Source organism: Oryza glaberrima, chromosome 6 (genome assembly GCF_000147395.1).
Source record: "Oryza glaberrima chromosome 6, OglaRS2, whole genome shotgun sequence".
Taxonomy (NCBI): domain Eukaryota; kingdom Viridiplantae; phylum Streptophyta; class Magnoliopsida; order Poales; family Poaceae; genus Oryza; species Oryza glaberrima.
Window position 1 is genome coordinate 5,179,812 of NC_068331.1, and position 17,660 is coordinate 5,197,471.

Here is a 17,660-nt window from a genome sequence, read left to right on the forward strand (position 1 = left end):
CTTCCAGGAAGTTCAGCAAGGGGTAGAGGCTCTCTTTGTCCTGGAACAACTTGGACGACAAGTGACGGTTAAGGAACTGCACCCATCTCCGATGGACTTGGACATGAACAGGCACGGGAAGGAGGCATTGAAGGGCTCAAAATCAAGCTCGAGAACAACTGTTGGTGCTGTTTAAGAAAAGGAGAGGTTGAATTCAGACTGTTATTTTGCTTCAGTTATAATGTGCATATCGTCTTTCTGGAACTTACTGTCCATCAACAAGCTGTTCCATGAATTCCAAGTACTCAGGAACACTCAGCTCCTCCACAGCCAACTCACTCACATTCACCTAAATGTAGTCCCAGACACCAGACCTTGGCCGCCTGATGGCCAGTGCAACACATGGGGGCAGCACAATGGCTTCCTACATGCAGTCAGGCGGCCAAGGTCAACACATGGGGGCAGCACAATGGCTTCCTACATGCAGTCAAGGAAATTAAATTAGAAAAGCTGGTAGATGACTTCGATTTGACTATCGTCGCCATGCTGGAGTAGGCACATTGCCAAATATACTTGGGCAGCACGCAGAACGTCTTCAGATGAAGCACATTTCTCTTTGTCAGCTTCGATCAAGGCATCAATTCATCAAACTCAGCAAGCAACTGGTGATGCTACAGCACTCCCTTTCCCTTGTTAACATACCTGCATAGAGTGATATTTGAGAAATAGAACGAATGCTTCGATCTCACATCCTTCCTGTGGCTGAACTGTGTTGATGGCATTACCATATAGACCAGATTCTTACTGATTCTAGCTAAAAACAATATTTTTAACATCATCCAAGATCCATGACTCATAATCAATATGTTACATCTCATCAAAGATCATTACATACACCATCATAACAATCTCAGGAAAAACTATATAAACCCAAAGGAATGGATCACCTTGTCAGCTAAGAGTCAGTAACATGCTCTCATTTCACTACTCAATTTACTAAGAACTAACCAATTATGCGGATAAAGATCAATAAGAACTCAACCATTTCCAGGAGCAGATTCAAAGGAGATCTTCACCTAGAAAAGACTGCAATCAACTTATTACGATGAGATGAGAAGGTGGTACCAAGGCGTTCATGGAGACTATGGAGGCAAGCCAGCTTGGCAGCCATGACTCACAACTTCAGGAACTGCAAAGCAAGGTTACAGATTAGCACTTACAAAAACTGAAAGCAGCTATAGTTACACAATAAATCAAGTGAGACAACAATATATAGAACATTTAAAACCAAAGTGCAAGTATCGATCCTTCACCAAACTAAAGGCAAGTAACCTGCACAAGATAGTCAGTTCTTTGACAGTTTCCAGAAAGATAAAATAACCAGCTTTATCAAATGGATTTGTTGGGTTTTAGAGTTTAGCACAACTCAGATCCTAAATCCAAAAGGACAGCAAAAGATGCACAAAGATTTTTCTCAGTTGAAAAACATAACTTCTTTTTTCGCTCGCCATCCACCGACAGGCACAAAGACATTTCTTATAAGCAAAAGATGAAGCAGAACAAGTGATAAGCAAGACATCAACGAACTATGGGGTCAACAAAATTACTGAGGCCAAATGATTTGAACTGCACCAAGTAAATTTTGAAGGATCTTAAATCTATAATCATCGATCCCTCCAAATATGTTCATTGATCTTCTCACCAATCCCTTCAAATTCATGCATTGAGTTAATTTTCTTACGCCATTAACATAATTAAGTAGGTCAAAATATAGCATTTTACAAACAACACATCATTTAATATTAAAAAAAACAAATATCGCATCATTTCCAATTATGGCTATATATTTCTAATCAATTAGACAATTAGCTATCAAAAATGATCCATCAGCTGATAGAGTTATCAAGGATATGGCCTGCGAAAATTACTAATGATCCATGGAATACATGCACACAGCTAACAACAGATCCTTGCACACAGGAATCCTCAAATACATCTCAAGCACACCTCTTCTATACTACAATAACTTATGCCATATAGAGCTTTGTATTTCGTAACATTATCCCATCAAGGTATCTTCTTGTCAATTCCTCAACTTTTAATCTTCCTTCATAATCTATATCTTTCCCTAACATGCCAGCCGCCTCAATAGTCAAAACTTCAAGTATAGAGGCACTTTCCACAACATGTAGCAGAAATTCAAGCTCGCCTGTCGATGCAACAAATCCAGTAATATGCATGTTCTTTAGATAGCCGTATTCACCTTGTGGAAGCCTCCTGATAAGCTGATAATACAAGTGTGACAAAGCATACGAATTGAACTGCAATGAGTGAAAATGGGAATTGATAAGAAGACTTGTATTGCATGGATAATTAATTGACAGATCATCAAAATCTTAGTACTGCATTGCTAACAGCCAGAATGATTAAAGAAGAAATATGGAATAAACGCATTTCCTGCAAATAGGAAAACATATAGTACTCACATGTATTTCTAACTTCTCTATGCAAGGACTGGCCCTGAGAAAAGAGGCCAAAGAGAGGATGTTGCCCAAATCATGATAATATAGACGTAATTTTAGTTGTAAATATTTCAGATGAGAAAACTTGCACGTGTTCTTCAGCAGCGAGGACACCTGAAAAGGTGATAGTAAGAAAGAATTGAGCAAAGAATTGCATATGACTTCAAAGGTGTAGCAACAAACCTCGAGAGGAACATAGACATCCAAACAGAGCGGCTGAACACAAGGAGGCACACTTGGGAGAGTAGTCAGAGGTACATAGGCATCCAAACTGAGGGACTGAACACATGGAAGCATACTTGGGAGTGTAGTAAGAGCATCCTCAAGATGTACAGAGCCAAAAAAATGAAGGCTTGCTTCCTTCAGTACCAGAGCATGCCCAAGATCAATAGGATGCCGCATCCCATCATACATAAAAGCTTTGAGGTTGATGGCATTAAGTTGTAACTTGGTTATATCACAGTATGTGACTCGTAAGTATAGAAGGCGCGGCAATGGATGTGTCACCTTTATTTCACCACCAATATGGCATCTAACTAAACTCAACCATTCAATATTAAAGCATTGTGATAACAAATCTTGAAGATCCTTCTGAGTAGATCGTATTAAGTGAAGGTCAAGATTCCTTAGGTTTAGAAAACCACTGAAATGGGGAGGTAGTTCCCAAAGATGCAAAGCTAAGCTGAATATGCTGTAGACGGGAGATGCTTCCATTGTCGAAACGCTCAAAGGGAAATCTGTATCGATCAAGAAGACCAACAGGATTGGTTGGCACTAAATCAAAAGCCATTTTTTTTGTCTGTGATGATACAACAAAATCAACCAAACCATTGAGGTGATCAACTAGCTTGCTGTCAAATTCAAACTTCACCTCAAACTCTTCAACAATCTTGCCAGAGTGCTGCTGCAAGATTGCATTAATATTATCCCTGGATACCATAACACCATCGAATCTTAGTTTTGTGCAACAAGTCCACATGTGCCTCCAATTTCTTGACAAAACACTGGTCCTCACAACATCCTTCAGTGGCATTTTTGAGAAAATTGTGCACAGCAAATCCTGCACAAGAGGGACATGGTAGAAGTTATTTTCGATAAGCTATTTTTTGAAAACAGAAACCTGAAGAAGGTTTCTCGTTTCTAAACACACCTCAGGAAGATCTGAAAACTGAACTTTTGCCCTGCTTTGTTTGAAGGGCTGCTGATGGCATCGCTTCAGCCTTTTTGTTCTACGAATCAGATTGTTCTCCATTCCTGTTCTGCAACAACATAGATGGCCAGATTTAGTAAGGGCGCAGACTGGAAGGGAGGAGAGAGAAAAATCAAGATTAAGAGAAATCCTACTCAAACTTCCTGCCTAGTACCTATTGTAATCATTAATATCCTGCCTAGTACCTATTGACTATTGTAAAAAGATCATAACTCACTGATGTGTTTCAACCTTAGCATTTTCTTTTCAATTTCCCCCTAATCAAATAAAACAATTTCTAGCAAAACAACAACAACAAAAAAAAAGATTGTTCCATATACTGATATGCAGATAGGTTTGGGGGAGAAATCAGAGCATAATTGTGGCTGGCAGAGAGAGATTACCTGCGATCCTCTAGCTGCTCTCCGAGCTGGCAACCGGACTCCTCTGAACTCTGCAGATAAATAAAGCAATCAATCTGCTGCAATCCAACATATATAGTAGGCAAGCAGTGTCCGGAAACAACAAGGATTGGTTCACCCCGAAACCTAGCCGGAATAGGATCCTATTCTACAGAGATAATCGAATCCTCATCGTTACTCCCAGTATAATCGGAAAGACAAAAAAATTTCACCCGAAAACGAGAGCAACCACAGAGATGTTCCTCTCCTTCCGGGTCTTTCCCTGGTGCAAATAACTGAGAGGGAGAATGAGCCGAGAGATAGTACCTGAGAAGGAGGCTGATGACGCGCGAATCTCCGGACGGACCAAGGTGGCAGGGTATGAACCGGCAGCGCGAGGGGGGGGGGGGGGGGGGGGGGGGGCGCGGGGCGGGGCGTAGGTGGCGGCGGAAGAGTGTACAGTGTGTACTTCACTTGGCGCGACGAGCCGGAGGACGGAGCGCTCAGGGTAGCTGGGTAGGCTCCCTTCTTGTTTTTTTTTTTTTATCTTTTCATCGAAAGAAAATCAACTCGCGATCATTTTCAACATGCACGACTCGGGCTGTATTTTCTTTTCTTGCCCGATTGACGGTGGGGATTTTATTATTACTGGCAAAAAAAAAAAGAAAAACACTTACATGGGCCAAAACCGACCGGAATTAAGAAAAAAAGAAAAATACTTACTGCTCGAAATTTCGATGAATTTGATCGGAATTTTACCACCGGTTTTCGAGAACTTGTCGGCAAATTCAGGGAATTTGTATTCAAATTTTGATTTATAAAATTTGTTCAGAATTTAACGGTTTTCCACCGGATTTCGCGAAATTCCGAATTCCGCCAGCGCCCGAAACGGGAGGGCTTGTCGGAATCGTAAACCCTGGGTGAAATGTGTCACTACTAGAAAAATCGTTTTTCCAGACAGCCAAAAATAGTTTTTTCATATAGGGAAAGGACCACCTGCACGCAAAGGCCTACAAAAAATAGATGATTTTTGCAGGCGGCTCAGCGGTCCGCCTGTGAAACTCATTTTTCCAGGCGGCATCTATTTTCATAGGTGGTAGAACCACCCGCTTGCGAAAATATTTTTAGCGAATAAAACAAAATCCGCCGCCACCACCCCCAACCTGCCAGCGGCTCCACCGGCCTCCCCCTCTGGCCGATGGCTGCCTACCCTCCCCTCCCCCGGATCCAGGCGGTCGTTGCAGTCGCGGTGGTCGTCGTCGTCGCTGCCGGGCGCGGAGGAGTAGAGCTGCCAGAGAGTAGAGGGAGGGGAGCCGCACCTCTCCTTCGGCCGCGCCGCCGCCTCCCCTCCCCTCCCCTCCCCGGATCCAGGCGGTGTCATCGTCAGCGTTGTTGTTGCAGTCGGCGTCGGCGTCGTCGTGGCCGGCCACGGAGGGATAGGAGAGGGAGGGGAGCCGCACCTCCCCTCCGGCCGCATTGCCGCCGACGCCCGTCTTCGGCCACGCCGCCGCCTCCGCTCCCCTCCCCTCCCTAGATCAAGGCAGCGTCATCGTCGGCGTCGGCGTCGGCGTCGGCGTCGTCGCGGCTGGCCGTGGAGGGAGAGGAGAGGAAGGGGAGCCGCTCCGCCACCGCCGCACCCCCTCCGGCCGCACCGCAGCCTCAGCACCTCGCCGCCGCCGCCTCCCCTCTCCTCCTGGATCCAGGCGGTGTCATCGCCAGCATTGTTGGCGCAGTCGGCGTCAGCGTCGTTGCGGCCGGCCGCGGAGGGAGAGTAGTGCTGAGGGAGAGGAGAGGGAGGAGAGCTGCAAAAATAAAGGTGGAAAAATTAATTTTTGTAGACGGACGGCGAGCTTCACCCCGGTTTTTATTTTTATTGGCGGCCATTTGACTCCAAAAGTCATACCTGCCAGAGAAAAAAAACCTCGCTTATGCGGAAATGCTTTTTTTCTGTGTGTACAGCATCTTTTCTGATCTTACTTCGAGGACGGCGAACTGGGCCAACTGGCATGATTTAGATGAAAACATGTAATGTTGCTTGCTGGGGTTTCAATATTTTCAACGTAACGGTCTAGGGATACGATTTTATCTCGACAGAAAGATGAGGGACGTAAAGGGTAACATGCCAAAACAGGGGTAAATCTTGGGCCCACTTTCAAGCCTATATTTTTGCTTCTTGGACTAAAATATATTCTTCCCAGCACACACCGGTGAAAAGAGAAATATGTCTATGTTGTAGTCTAGCTCTTTATTGAATCGCCTCCCTCAACCATAAAATTGGGTATAACACATACCTCATTTTCGAGAACTAATGCAAATTGACTCATTCGATGGTTTAGGAAGCGGTATTTGCTAATATGAGAGGTTGAGCGCGGTCAGACTCGTTGATATATAAACATGGGACCACATATAAATCACAAAGAAAAAATGCAGGACCCATATGTTAGCTCCCACTCTTCTTCCCCCTCCCCTCGTCTTTCTTTTCTCTTTTATTTCCCCAAAAGCCGGACAGGGAAGAGGTGGCCGATGAGCTCCTCCGAGCTCGCTCGTTCATCTACCGTCGACCCTAGCGAGCCACTTCGCCTCAATTCCCATCTCCTGAGCTCAAGCAGACAAAGAGGAAAGGCAAATCGATAGCGACAAGTCAGGGCGGAAAGGAAGGAGGCGGGAGGATAGATGCGGTGAGAGGGAGAAGCTCAAGCATCGAAGGGATGGAGCTTGAACCAAGGTGAGGTAAGGTAGAGAGGAAGGACACCCCACAAAGGCATTAAGCTTGATAGCATCGCCAACCATAGCTAGATCCCCTGCTACCCAACAAGACGTTGCCGTCACCTTCCTCCTCTCCCGTCGACCGCCGCCCCTCTCCCTGCTGGCTGTCAGCCTGGAGATGACGAGGAAGGGAGGGGAGTAGTGGAGAGATGGATAAGAGAGGAGACTAGATGAAGAAGATAAGAGTCCCTAACATGTGAACCTAACCTACTAACTCAACGGGTCAACCACAATCAACCTGCCAACATCAGAAAACCACTTTCCAAACCATTGAAAGAGTCGATTTTCACTGGTTTTCAAATATAGAAAATGTGATATATCTGGTTTTGCGATTGAGGGAGGCGATTCAATAAGGAGCAAGACTGAAGGGGCCTAAATAGACTTATTCACAAAAAAAAATCAAATTCTGGAAACTGGCATCTCGGCCGCCCACGGCCCACCCACCAAGCCCAACACCAAAGCTTGCGCCTTTATAAGAAAAGCCCAATCTTCTCGGCGTCGTCTTCCCCCACCCGCTTCGCTCACCTGAACTCTTCTTCCCCAACTCCGGCGCCTCCACTCCTTCCCCGTTCCCCGGCTCCCCGCCTCCGGTCCGCCCCCTTCCTCCCCGCCTCAATGGCTCCTCTCCGAAAGAATCCCCTCGATCCCGCACCTAAGAACAGAACGCCCCGGGTGCGGATTCCTCGGGTCTTCAAGAAAGCAGTGGAGGCAGCCGCCGGGGAGCAGAGGACGACAAGACTCACAAGATCGAGGTCGGGGGCGGCGTACGGTCCTCTCGCCTCCAAGGCGTTGGAGGCTCTCCCCGTTCCATTGTTTCCGGAGGGAGTTGCTTCCTTTCTTGGAGCGGAGGCAGCGACCAGCAGCAGCGCCGTCGGCGTCGGGGTCGGCCACGTGAGAGGCGACCACAACAAGATGTTGTGCGGAGGGAAGATGGCGCGACAGGGCGCGGGCATACGGGGCAACATGCAAGATGAGGCGAGCGCCTTCGACGACGTGGCTCAGGCTCAACAAGGCGTGGCCGGCCGGGACATGCCCGCGGGAGCAGGCGTCGAACACCTGCTGTGCATGGCCGCGGGCTTCCGTGACGTTCCTCAAGAACCATGGAGTCTTCAGGCGCAGGCGCAGGCGCCGCAAGAAAGTGCCGGCAACTCGCAAGAAGGCGTCGCCGCCGTGGGCGTGGAAGCGGACGCGGGCGTCCAGCACATGGCGGGCCAGGACGCGAGCGTCAACGACATGCCGGGCGCGCACCGGGGGCTTCCATGACAAGCCGCAAGAATCCGCCGAGGAGGCTGGCGGTGAGCAAGAACGCGTCGCAGTGGGCGGTTCCGCCTGCCATGACGATCTGATCGTCGAGTCCACGAGTGCGGCCGCGACTGCTGTTGAAGATGGCGTTCAGGCGGCAAAGAACATGTTGGTCACATAATCCATTCTTGAAGTCCTCGCTGCCTTGTTGCCGCCTCCGCCGCCGCCGTTCAGAGTTGTGACTATCAGCGGGCCGGAGGATATTGGCATCATCCTTGGCGCCAGCCAGCGACCGAGCCACTGCGATTCTTGGTGTCGCGAGACATGCCACTGAACATAATCTGCAAGATTTTTTTTTCATTACAAAAGCGAAAAAAGAGCATAACAGGAGACGACCACAACCTCCTCCCACCTAATCTAGGTGCCATCCCCTTATACATAGTCCCTTAACCTGCTCAACACACATTCAAAACGCCATTTCAGCCATTCTACATCTAAGAACTTAACAGTCCATACTTTCCTAATAGCACCGAAAAAAACTCAGCCATTTTTGCTCATATTCCAAACCCTCCATGCTTGAGAGACGTCGTCTTCCTTCTGTCATCCTTGGATCCTTCCAGCTCTGAAGCTCCAGCCATGCCGAGCACTGTAGAATTCAGCGGCTACCTGCTTTAACACCCTGGCCCCCTCCAGCAAGCTTCTTGCCTCTTCCTCCTTGTTCTCCAAAATAGCCCGATTTGATATATTATGTGCAATCTGAAAAATCACTTCCACAGATCATTTGGAATTATATTATCCAAGCAAGCCCTGTTTCTGATTTTCCAGATACTCCACCAAATAGCAGCTATTCCTATTGAAAGCAGGCTCCTATTCTTTTTAGAGAACTTGCTTAACCATCCACCCATTACTTCTTTTAACCCCCCAGGTATAGAACATGCAAAAACACAATGCATGGTATGCCACACAAAACGTGCTAAACTGCACTAAAAAAACAAGTGATTTATGCTTTCATGTTTGTTGCAGAACTGACATTTTGTAGTACCCTTCCTCCATCCTCTTTTTATAAGATTGTCTTTTGTGAAAATACTATTTTTTAGAGCTAACCAAATGAGCACTTTAATTTTAATAGGAATCTTGAATCTCCAGATTTTCTTAAAGGGATAACCACTATCTTGCAAGTTCATTGCCAATTGAGATTCCCTGCAGTACTGCATATGCAGTACTGCAGACGACCTGTGTCCCTTCATTGCATAGTAAAAAGATTTGGCAGGTAAAACCCCACTTTTTGTAAGTGTCCAAATGAGCTTGTCTTTCCCATTTTGCAAAATTTTCCCATTACAAAGCTTTTATTAATGTTCCCATTTCACAGCCATATCCCCACCTAGTGTCCTTCTGAATTCAAAGGCATCCCAACCCATCTCAAAGACCTTTGCTATTGTTACTATTTTAGTGAAAGTTATATTATATAACCGAAAATGCTGCAGGCCGGGCGCCCGACGGGGGTGGAGCAGATCGGGCGCTCCCCCCGCGCGCCCCGTCCCCCACGCGGGTGCATGCAGGCGCCTGGGCCCCACCACGTTTTCTGCCCCCACCTGTCATGTGTCTCCACCACATACTCCATTGCAACAAATCACCCACATAGTATTTTGGAAACCCTCTATTAAGGAAATTCGTTTCATTTTTTGTTCCACAAAAAATGTTTCACCTAGTGTATTTACAATGTTTCACTATGTATAAATCTAATGTTGTAGTGAACGAAACATTCTTTTGCAATAAATCACCCATATATTTTGGAAACCCTCTATTAAGGGAATTCGTTTCATTTTTTGTTCCACCAAATATGTTTCACCTAGTGTACTCATAATGTTTCACTATGTATAGATCTAATGTTGCAGTGAACGAAACATTCTTTTGCAACAAATCACCCACATATTTTGCAAACCCTCTATTAAGGGAATTCGTTTTATTTTTTGTTCCACCAAAAATGTTTCACCTAGTGTACTTACAATGTTTCACTATGTATAGATCTAATGTTGCAGTGAACTGAAATATTCTTTCGCTATTTGCTAAAACATTGTTTTTATATAAGGTGAAACAACACCCGATTTAAACGATTGAAACATTTTCAATCTACTCAGTGAAACAATTCCGATATACTTGGTGGAACATCGTGCAACATTTAAAAATAATTCAATAATAAGCTAAAAAATTTTCATCAGAATATATCCATGTGTGGTCTTGTTTTGAAGATTTAATTGCAACGGATTTAATGATGCAATCGGATCATGCTGACGTCAGCGGCCGATTTTTGCCAATCCGGATCGGGTGACCGATGCGTAGTCCCCTCCTTAAATAACTCTCGGAATTGTTCAGCCAAAGTCCTGTCTCCTATCCATATGTCTTCGCAAATCAAAGTCATAGTGCCATTCCTTACTTCCTTTGTACAATATTTCAGAAAAAAAAATCTTGTATCTCATCTCTCAAGTAGCCCAGACCAAAATTGTGAGTCTCCTGTTTTGTGTTTATCTAAACACAAAGTTTTGTTCTTCAAGTACTTGTCATACAACATACTCTGCCGAAGACCCTCATCATTCTCCAGCTTTCAAAGCCACTTCCCCAATAATGCTACTTTCATAGTATCTAAATATATCAAGAATCCCCAGGCCACCCTGATCTTTTGGCCTACAAATCATTGGCCACTGGACTAAGTGATATTTCCTTATGCCTTGATATTTCTACCATAAAAATCTAGTTCTATAATAGTCCATCCTCTTCCTTACACCTTTTGGTAGTCTATAAAAAGACAACATGTATAGAGGTATACTACTTAGCCCTCTATATTCAACTCCAAACTTCAACTTCCACTCCAAACTTCAACTTACTCGTTTTCCTTTAGCATGCTTTTCAAACGGTTAAATGGTGTATTTTTTTAAAAAAATATAGAAGTTGTTTAAAAAAGCAAATAAATCCATTTTTCAAATTTATAATAATTAATACTTAATTGATTATGTGCTAATGATGTTTCTCGTTTTGCGTGCAACAAAAATCCACCCTCCCAAACGGGAGATTGAACGAGGCACTACATTTTACAAGTCAATATAGAACAGAATTTAGTTCCTTTTCTTGTTCAAGTCCAACAATAATCAGCTCATTCTTATCAAAGTTAATTTTTAAGCCAGACATATTTTCAAAAGAGGCAAAGTATAAATTTTATGTTTTTTGCTGACTCCTCAGAGGCATCTGCATATTGCATAATAGCTACCCTATCTTCCGTATCTCCTTTCTATAACTCTTTTATCGAACACTGCTTTACAACATTATTTATCACTACAATGAAAGTTTCTACAGCTAGATAGCAAGGGAAATATCGGATCATTAGTTTTTGTTAGGAAATCTTTTTGCTTCCATCATCTAATAGATGAAAGGCAATTTAATTTTGCCAGATGCTTTTTTAAAATCTACTTTAAAAAGAATTCATTTTCTCTTTCTAAAATATAGATAATTTAGAACCTTATAAAGCATCGCCACCCCATAAAGGAGATGAGTGACATTTAAAAAACAAATAAGTATAAATTTATGTATCTGAATGGCATCTTTGCACTTGAGTTATTACCATATGGTTCAGTCTATCTATATTAAAGGTCCCATTGTAAAAGTCATCGATTTAGGGATAACTTCAGAATGCCGGTGTGAATATGAACATGTTGACAACCTGAACCTTTGTTGCCTTAGGCTTTAGCTAATTATTACATCGATTATACCTCCTTTATTTCAAAACAGAGGTGAGATGAATAAGAGGTAGGCTTTAGCTAATTATTACATCGATTGTACCTCATTTATTCCAAAACAGAGGTGAGATGAATAAGAGGGATACTAGTATCTGGAGCAAAAAGAATGGAAATTCAATTTAAAATGAGTATATTTGCCAAATCCTTAACTAAGGGAGACATTGATATTTCTCTTCAACTATCTATATAGAAATGAACTACTTCTCCCAATAGGAAAATGGGGGCCACACAAGAAAATGGGGGCCAGACATATGAAGCTCTCCTCTTTACAGGAACAACAAAAAAAAGGTAAACTATCCAAAGTTTCAGAGTCCCTGATGAGGAGGGAGTCAGGCAGACAGATGCAGTATCTGCATGCTGCAGCTGCTCGACACGAAATCGCACTAAACGGAGCTCATTGCTAAGCCAATTCGCTTGGCTTAGCTTCGCAGCCAGCAGAGCTGGGTCCTCCACCAGGGACTGCCCAAGAACATTGTCCTTGAGAATTTCACCTATATCAAACACTGTGCCCAATGACATATTGAACGGCACCCGAATCCGAACAACCTCACCAACAAGGGTTGAAGCTGGGCATATCGAACGGCACCCAAATCCGAACAACCTCACCAACAAGGGTTGAAGGTATGGCTATGTCGACATCCTGTGCACTCTGTACCGTGACTATGCCATACTGGGGAATCGGCGGCGGTGGCGACGGCGGTGGCGGCGGGCGGTGCTCTAATCGGGTCTCCAGAAGATGGCTCATCGTCCCTCCGCCGTTGCTGCTGCGCTCGACGTCATTGTCGCCATCTTGACGGGGAGTTACCATTGAATATATTTTGATAATATGTTTGTTTTGTATTGAAAATGTTCCTATATTTTTCTATAAAGTTAGTCAAACCTAAATAAGCTTGACTAAAAAAAGTCAAACGACTTGTAATATGAAATGAAGGAAGTACTTTAAAAGAAGTAGCGGTGGTGGTTGTCTGGCTGACACCACCATCTGCTCTCATTGTAGTTTTGTAAATTACCCCCGTAAACTTCTATTTACTAAAAATCAATCAAATCTATCAAATCTATCAATAGATTTGATCTATTGAAAAATGATAGGTAACACATTTTATGGCAAAACACATGTTATTTCTGGTACCTATTAAAATTATAATATATATTTTATCTGCAGCAAAGCACGAGCATTCAGCTTTTTTAAAAAAAAACTTGGGGAGGAATTCTGTACGATGTAAACCTGATAGGAACATTTGGCCCTTTAGATTGAAACCAAGGGTTAGAGTTTTTCAAATATAAAATACTAGTAAGTTCCCAAGGAATTGCTAGATATATGTGGATTTCTTTTAGGAAAGTCCCTTGTTACTTATTTAAACAAAGTTTTTGTAGATAAAAAAAGTTGAGCATTAAATTATTGTAGCAAAAAAAACTAATTACATGTAATAAACTTACCGTTCATAAAATTTACAAAATTACAGGCATAAACATTAAAAGTCTTTAAAGTTAGATAAATCGTAGTTAAAATGAACAAAAGTTGCACATTGCATATGTGACTGAAAGTATACAAGTTCTCATGCGCCTAAAATCTAGAAAAATACTCCCCTTTTCTTTCTTACAAGTTACAAGGGGAGTTAAACAACTCTATTAATCAACGTTTCCCTTAGCAAATTCTTTAGACAAAAAACATCACGAACAAAGGTAGTATAATACAAATGAATCAAGGACCATGTAGTTTTGCTATGTACAAATTCAGTTTGTTTGTTCTATGTACTCATCAGATCACACTCGGTGGGCTCTCCGGTCGTTTCACCCTGCTCGCGTACCGGCCGTCGCGCAGCGGGCTCTCCGCGTGCACGGCCGACGTGACGTGCTTCTTGCCCCGCCGGCTCCCCCTCGCCGGCTCGTCGTCGCCGGCGTCGCCGGCGGCGCTACTCCCGGCCGCCGCCGCCGCCGCCTCCTCGCCGCCGACCGTGAACACGAACGGGCCCATGGGCACGTCGTCGTCGACGGCGAGCAGCGGCTCGAGCGCGTCGACGACGTCGCGCATGCAGGGGCGCGACTTGGGCACGCTCTGCAGGCACTGGTGCGCCACCTTCGCGGCGGCGTGCGCGGCGCGCGCCGAGTACTGCAGCTCGAGGCTGGGGTCCATGATGCGGTGCAGCCGGTCGGCGCGACGGAGGTAGGGGCGCGCCCAGTCCACGAGGTTCTGCTCCCGGCCGCGCCGCCGCTTGTCGACGGAGCGGCGGCCGGTGAGCAGCTCCAGCAGCACGACGCCGAAGCTGTACACGTCGCTCCTCGCCGTCAGGTGGCCCGTCAGGATGTACTCCGGCGCCGCGTACCCGTGCGTGCCCATCACCCGCGTCGTCACGTGCGTCGCGTCCCCCTGCGGCCCCTCCTTCGCCAGCCCAAAGTCCGACAGCTTCGCCGTGTAATCCTGCAAATTTTTCCCGTTTGACAAGTCAGTAAATTTTATTTAATCTGCACAAGAGCGTGTCTATTTTAATGAGTTTTTTAAGGTGAAATGGAGCTGTGGAGCAACGGAAACCAACTCCATTCTCGTAGTACAAATTTATAGAGCAGCTCCCCTAACTTCACTTTTAAAAAAATAAAGAATATATACCATTTGGTACAATTTTAGCTTCAAATAAGTTAGAGTTGGGAGCTGAAGCTATGCTAAACGAAGATTCTTGCAACTTCGTTCAAAACGAAAAAGAACTTGTGATTTTATTGTGCATTTTGACTTCATTGATGTTGCTGTGGCGTTGTGGTAGTGGTTGGCATGTACCGTACTGACACGACAAAGCCAGTATAGCAGTTTGGATCGTTGAACTTAAAAAAACCGTGGGTTCCTAACGAACCAGACAAAGCCAATCAGTTCTACGCCCAACGACCGGCTTGTGTAATAAACAATCAAGGTTTTGCTGCTAATTTGTCGCACTATTGAAACACAGAATCAGATTTGAGCACGGGTGTCTTCCTTTTAATTAATCCTACTGTTAGAAGCTACGATTTTTGACCCGGCTGGAAACAGTTGACAACGTGCGATCCATTCGCCTGATTGGGCGTGTCGCGTATACAAAATAAACAACCAGTAGTACAATCTAAATTCATCCTAATTGCCCTACACTTTGCAGCTTAACAATGATTCAATTTTTAAACTGTGCTTTATCAAATTGTAATTCCCCCAAATTGCAACACAAATTATGTGGTCAACACCAACGAATTTTGCTGTAAATTAAACTTGCTTACCTTGTCGAGAAGAATGTTGGAGGCCTTGAAATCGCGGTAGATCACCGGCGTCTCGGCCTCGTGCAAGAAGGCGAGCCCCTTCGCCGCGCCGACGGCGATCTTCAGCCGCGTCGACCATGGCAACGAAGCAAGAAGATCTGCACACCCAATGAATCACACACTCAATTAGCAAAGCTGCAACAGCTAACACACGGTGATTAACCCCAAATCATGTGGTAATTAGTAGTCACTACTTACTCTTGAACAGGTGGTTCTCGAGGCTGCCTCTTGGCATGTACTCGTACACCAGCATCCTGTGATCATCTTGGTTGCAGAATCCTACCAGCTTCACCAGATGAGGATGGCTCAGCATCCCCAGATACACCACCTCAGCCTGATCACAAAAATTAACGAGAAAATCATTATTAACTTGGTGATTAGTACAACATCATGATCAATCAGTTCATCATCACATCAGACGAGCTGGATATATGATTCGGCAGCAGAAGAGACAGCGGCAAACTCACCAGCCACTCGCGGTGGCCCTGGACGCCGTCGCTGTCGAGGTACTTGACGGCGACGTGCTGCGACTCGAGGGCGCCGGGGCGGAGCTCGCCGTCGACGAAGCCCTTGTATACCGGCCCGAACCCGCCCTCGCCGAGGAAGTTGCTGGTGGAGAAGTTCTTGGTCGCCGCCTTGAGCTCGTCCAGGGTGAAGGCGTGCAGGTTCGTCTTCGCCAGCGTCCGCGACAGGTCCTCCAGCGACAGCGACCGGAGGTTCACCGTCCTCCGCCGCCGCAGCGCCGGCCTCTTCCCTGCTTCCTCCTCCGCCTCCTCCCCTCCCCTCCCAAAGCACGCAAACAGCCCCCTCGCCATGCCTGTCTGTGATGCCCGCAAGCTGTTCGACCGATGCACCGCCCGACCAATCAACCAAAGAAGCCAAGAATCGTCGTCGCCGGAGAAGAAGGCAAATCAAGAATCGTCGCCGGAGAAGAAGGCGAGTCAAGAATCGTCGGCGGCGGAGCTGGTCCCGATTCGAGCTGGGAGAAGAAGGAGAGATGGCGCGGGAGGTATATAAAGAAGAAGTGGGTGGCTTTGGATTGGATCAGATGCTACTCTAATCAGCTTGTGGCTGCGTGAATCAGTGGCTTCCGGGTGGGTGGGTTAACTCGTCAGGAAAGAGATGGCATGTCCTCTTCATTTGACCTGATTACTCAAAGTTAATTCCAGCAGGTGGTGTAATTCGCTGGGCTTACAATTAATTAATCGACTATGCTTTCTTTTTTTAACCGTGTTTATCATTGCATCATTGGTGATGCTGTACTTGAATTTTCGTCCCAGTTAGTTAGTGGGTGAAAGCTACTTGGAAAGCATAATATGGGACCAATGGCTTTGGTGATGGGTGATGTATGTGAGTTGCATCCATGGATGGATGGCTTGCAATGGATGGTGACACACTAACACCCACTGAAACTTCCTTGGTGGAAAGGAACAAGAGGAGTGGTTTGTTCTTATCAATTTTTAGGGGAGTTGATTGCTGTGTTTTAGGTGAGTGATCCTGGCCCTTCAACTTAATATACATGGATAATAAGATCATATTAGGTGATCTACTGATGTTACAAGTTCCAACAGGAGACGAACATGATTGGCTGGCTGGGTGTTTAGAATTGTTACAGGCCTCACCAATTTTTCGTACTCCGTTTTGTTTTTTTTTCCTCCGGGACTGAAGTCTTTGTAATAAAGGAAAAAAAATTAGTGGCAACTATTTTTTAAACATGGCTATTTTTTTCCCAAATAAATTCTAGTATGGGTGGTAAAAAGTATGTTCGGCTTTTCAAATATTCCCTTTGGTTATATGATGTTTTAGATTAGATTTGACCAAATTTTTAACTTTGAACTATCAATGAAGTTTGAAATACATAGTTTAACGAACATAAAAATGTCTTGTGTAAATTTGTGTTGAAAAGTACTTTGATAATCTTTAACTTTATTTTATAAAAAATATTGTGGTCAAAACCACAACTGAAAGAACCGTTAAAAGGTTCAAACATGATTTTTTTTCTTTTTTTTTACCCAGGGGAGTAACGCATTGAACTCCCAAACTGTAAACATAGGGTACTTTGAATACTCTATTCATACTTGTAATAAGTTTAGGCATGTTATTATAGACTTCGGTTCACGTTTGATTTGAAGTTTGTATATTAAATTATAGTGCTTTAAAACTTTAAATTTCATCAAAATAGAAACAAAATGATTTGTCAAAATGTTATTAACGTGATCATAGATCTAAATCTATGAAATTATAAGGTTAGAAATACCCAGTTTAAAAACTTTAGATCTGAAGCTGTGCTAAATAAAATCTTATTCATAATGGAATTATTGTTCCAATATGTTGGGGTTTTTTTTTTTTACAGTTCTATTCAAAATGTGACGCCGCCGTTTATTGCATCTTGCATACTTGTTCAGTTCTGCATGCTTCATGCGCACAAGTCGAAAAAAAAAAACGCACGGATTCTTCCACGACCGGGTCAAATGGATCACAGGAATGTACTGTACAGATC

General features: G+C 44.5%; 1 protein-coding gene and 1 pseudogene across 1 annotated transcript; both read right to left on the bottom strand.

Moving 5' to 3' along the window:
- Nucleotides 1–1,486: 1,486 nt before the first annotated feature.
- LOC127776739 (F-box protein At5g03100-like) lies at nucleotides 1,487–4,475 on the bottom strand (annotated as a pseudogene).
- An 8,900-nt stretch (nucleotides 4,476–13,375) lies between these two features.
- On the bottom strand, nucleotides 13,376–16,240 carry LOC127776740 (serine/threonine-protein kinase RIPK-like). The gene is made up of 4 exons (XM_052303270.1): nucleotides 15,628–16,240; nucleotides 15,359–15,494; nucleotides 15,122–15,258; nucleotides 13,376–14,306 (listed from the first exon to the last, which is right to left on the bottom strand). Exons 1-4 carry the CDS (start codon nucleotides 15,973–15,975, stop codon nucleotides 13,647–13,649), a joined length of 1,281 nt encoding a protein of 426 aa, XP_052159230.1. The 5' UTR covers nucleotides 15,976–16,240; the 3' UTR covers nucleotides 13,376–13,646.
- Between the last annotated feature and the right edge of the window lie 1,420 nt (nucleotides 16,241–17,660).

Excerpts from the sequence above, each read along its gene's own strand:
- LOC127776740 (XM_052303270.1), bottom strand. The coding sequence starts at position 15,975 with ATGGCGAGGGGGCTGTTTGCGTGCTTTGGGAGGGGAGGGGAGGAGGCG. Across the intron at positions 15,495-15,627 it reads AGGGCCACCGCGAGTGGCTG|GCTGAGGTGGTGTATCTGGG; the intron begins GTGAGTTTGCCG and ends TTTTGTGATCAG. Across the intron at positions 14,307-15,121 it reads CCAACATTCTTCTCGACAAG|GATTACACGGCGAAGCTGTC; the intron begins GTAAGCAAGTTT and ends AAAAATTTGCAG.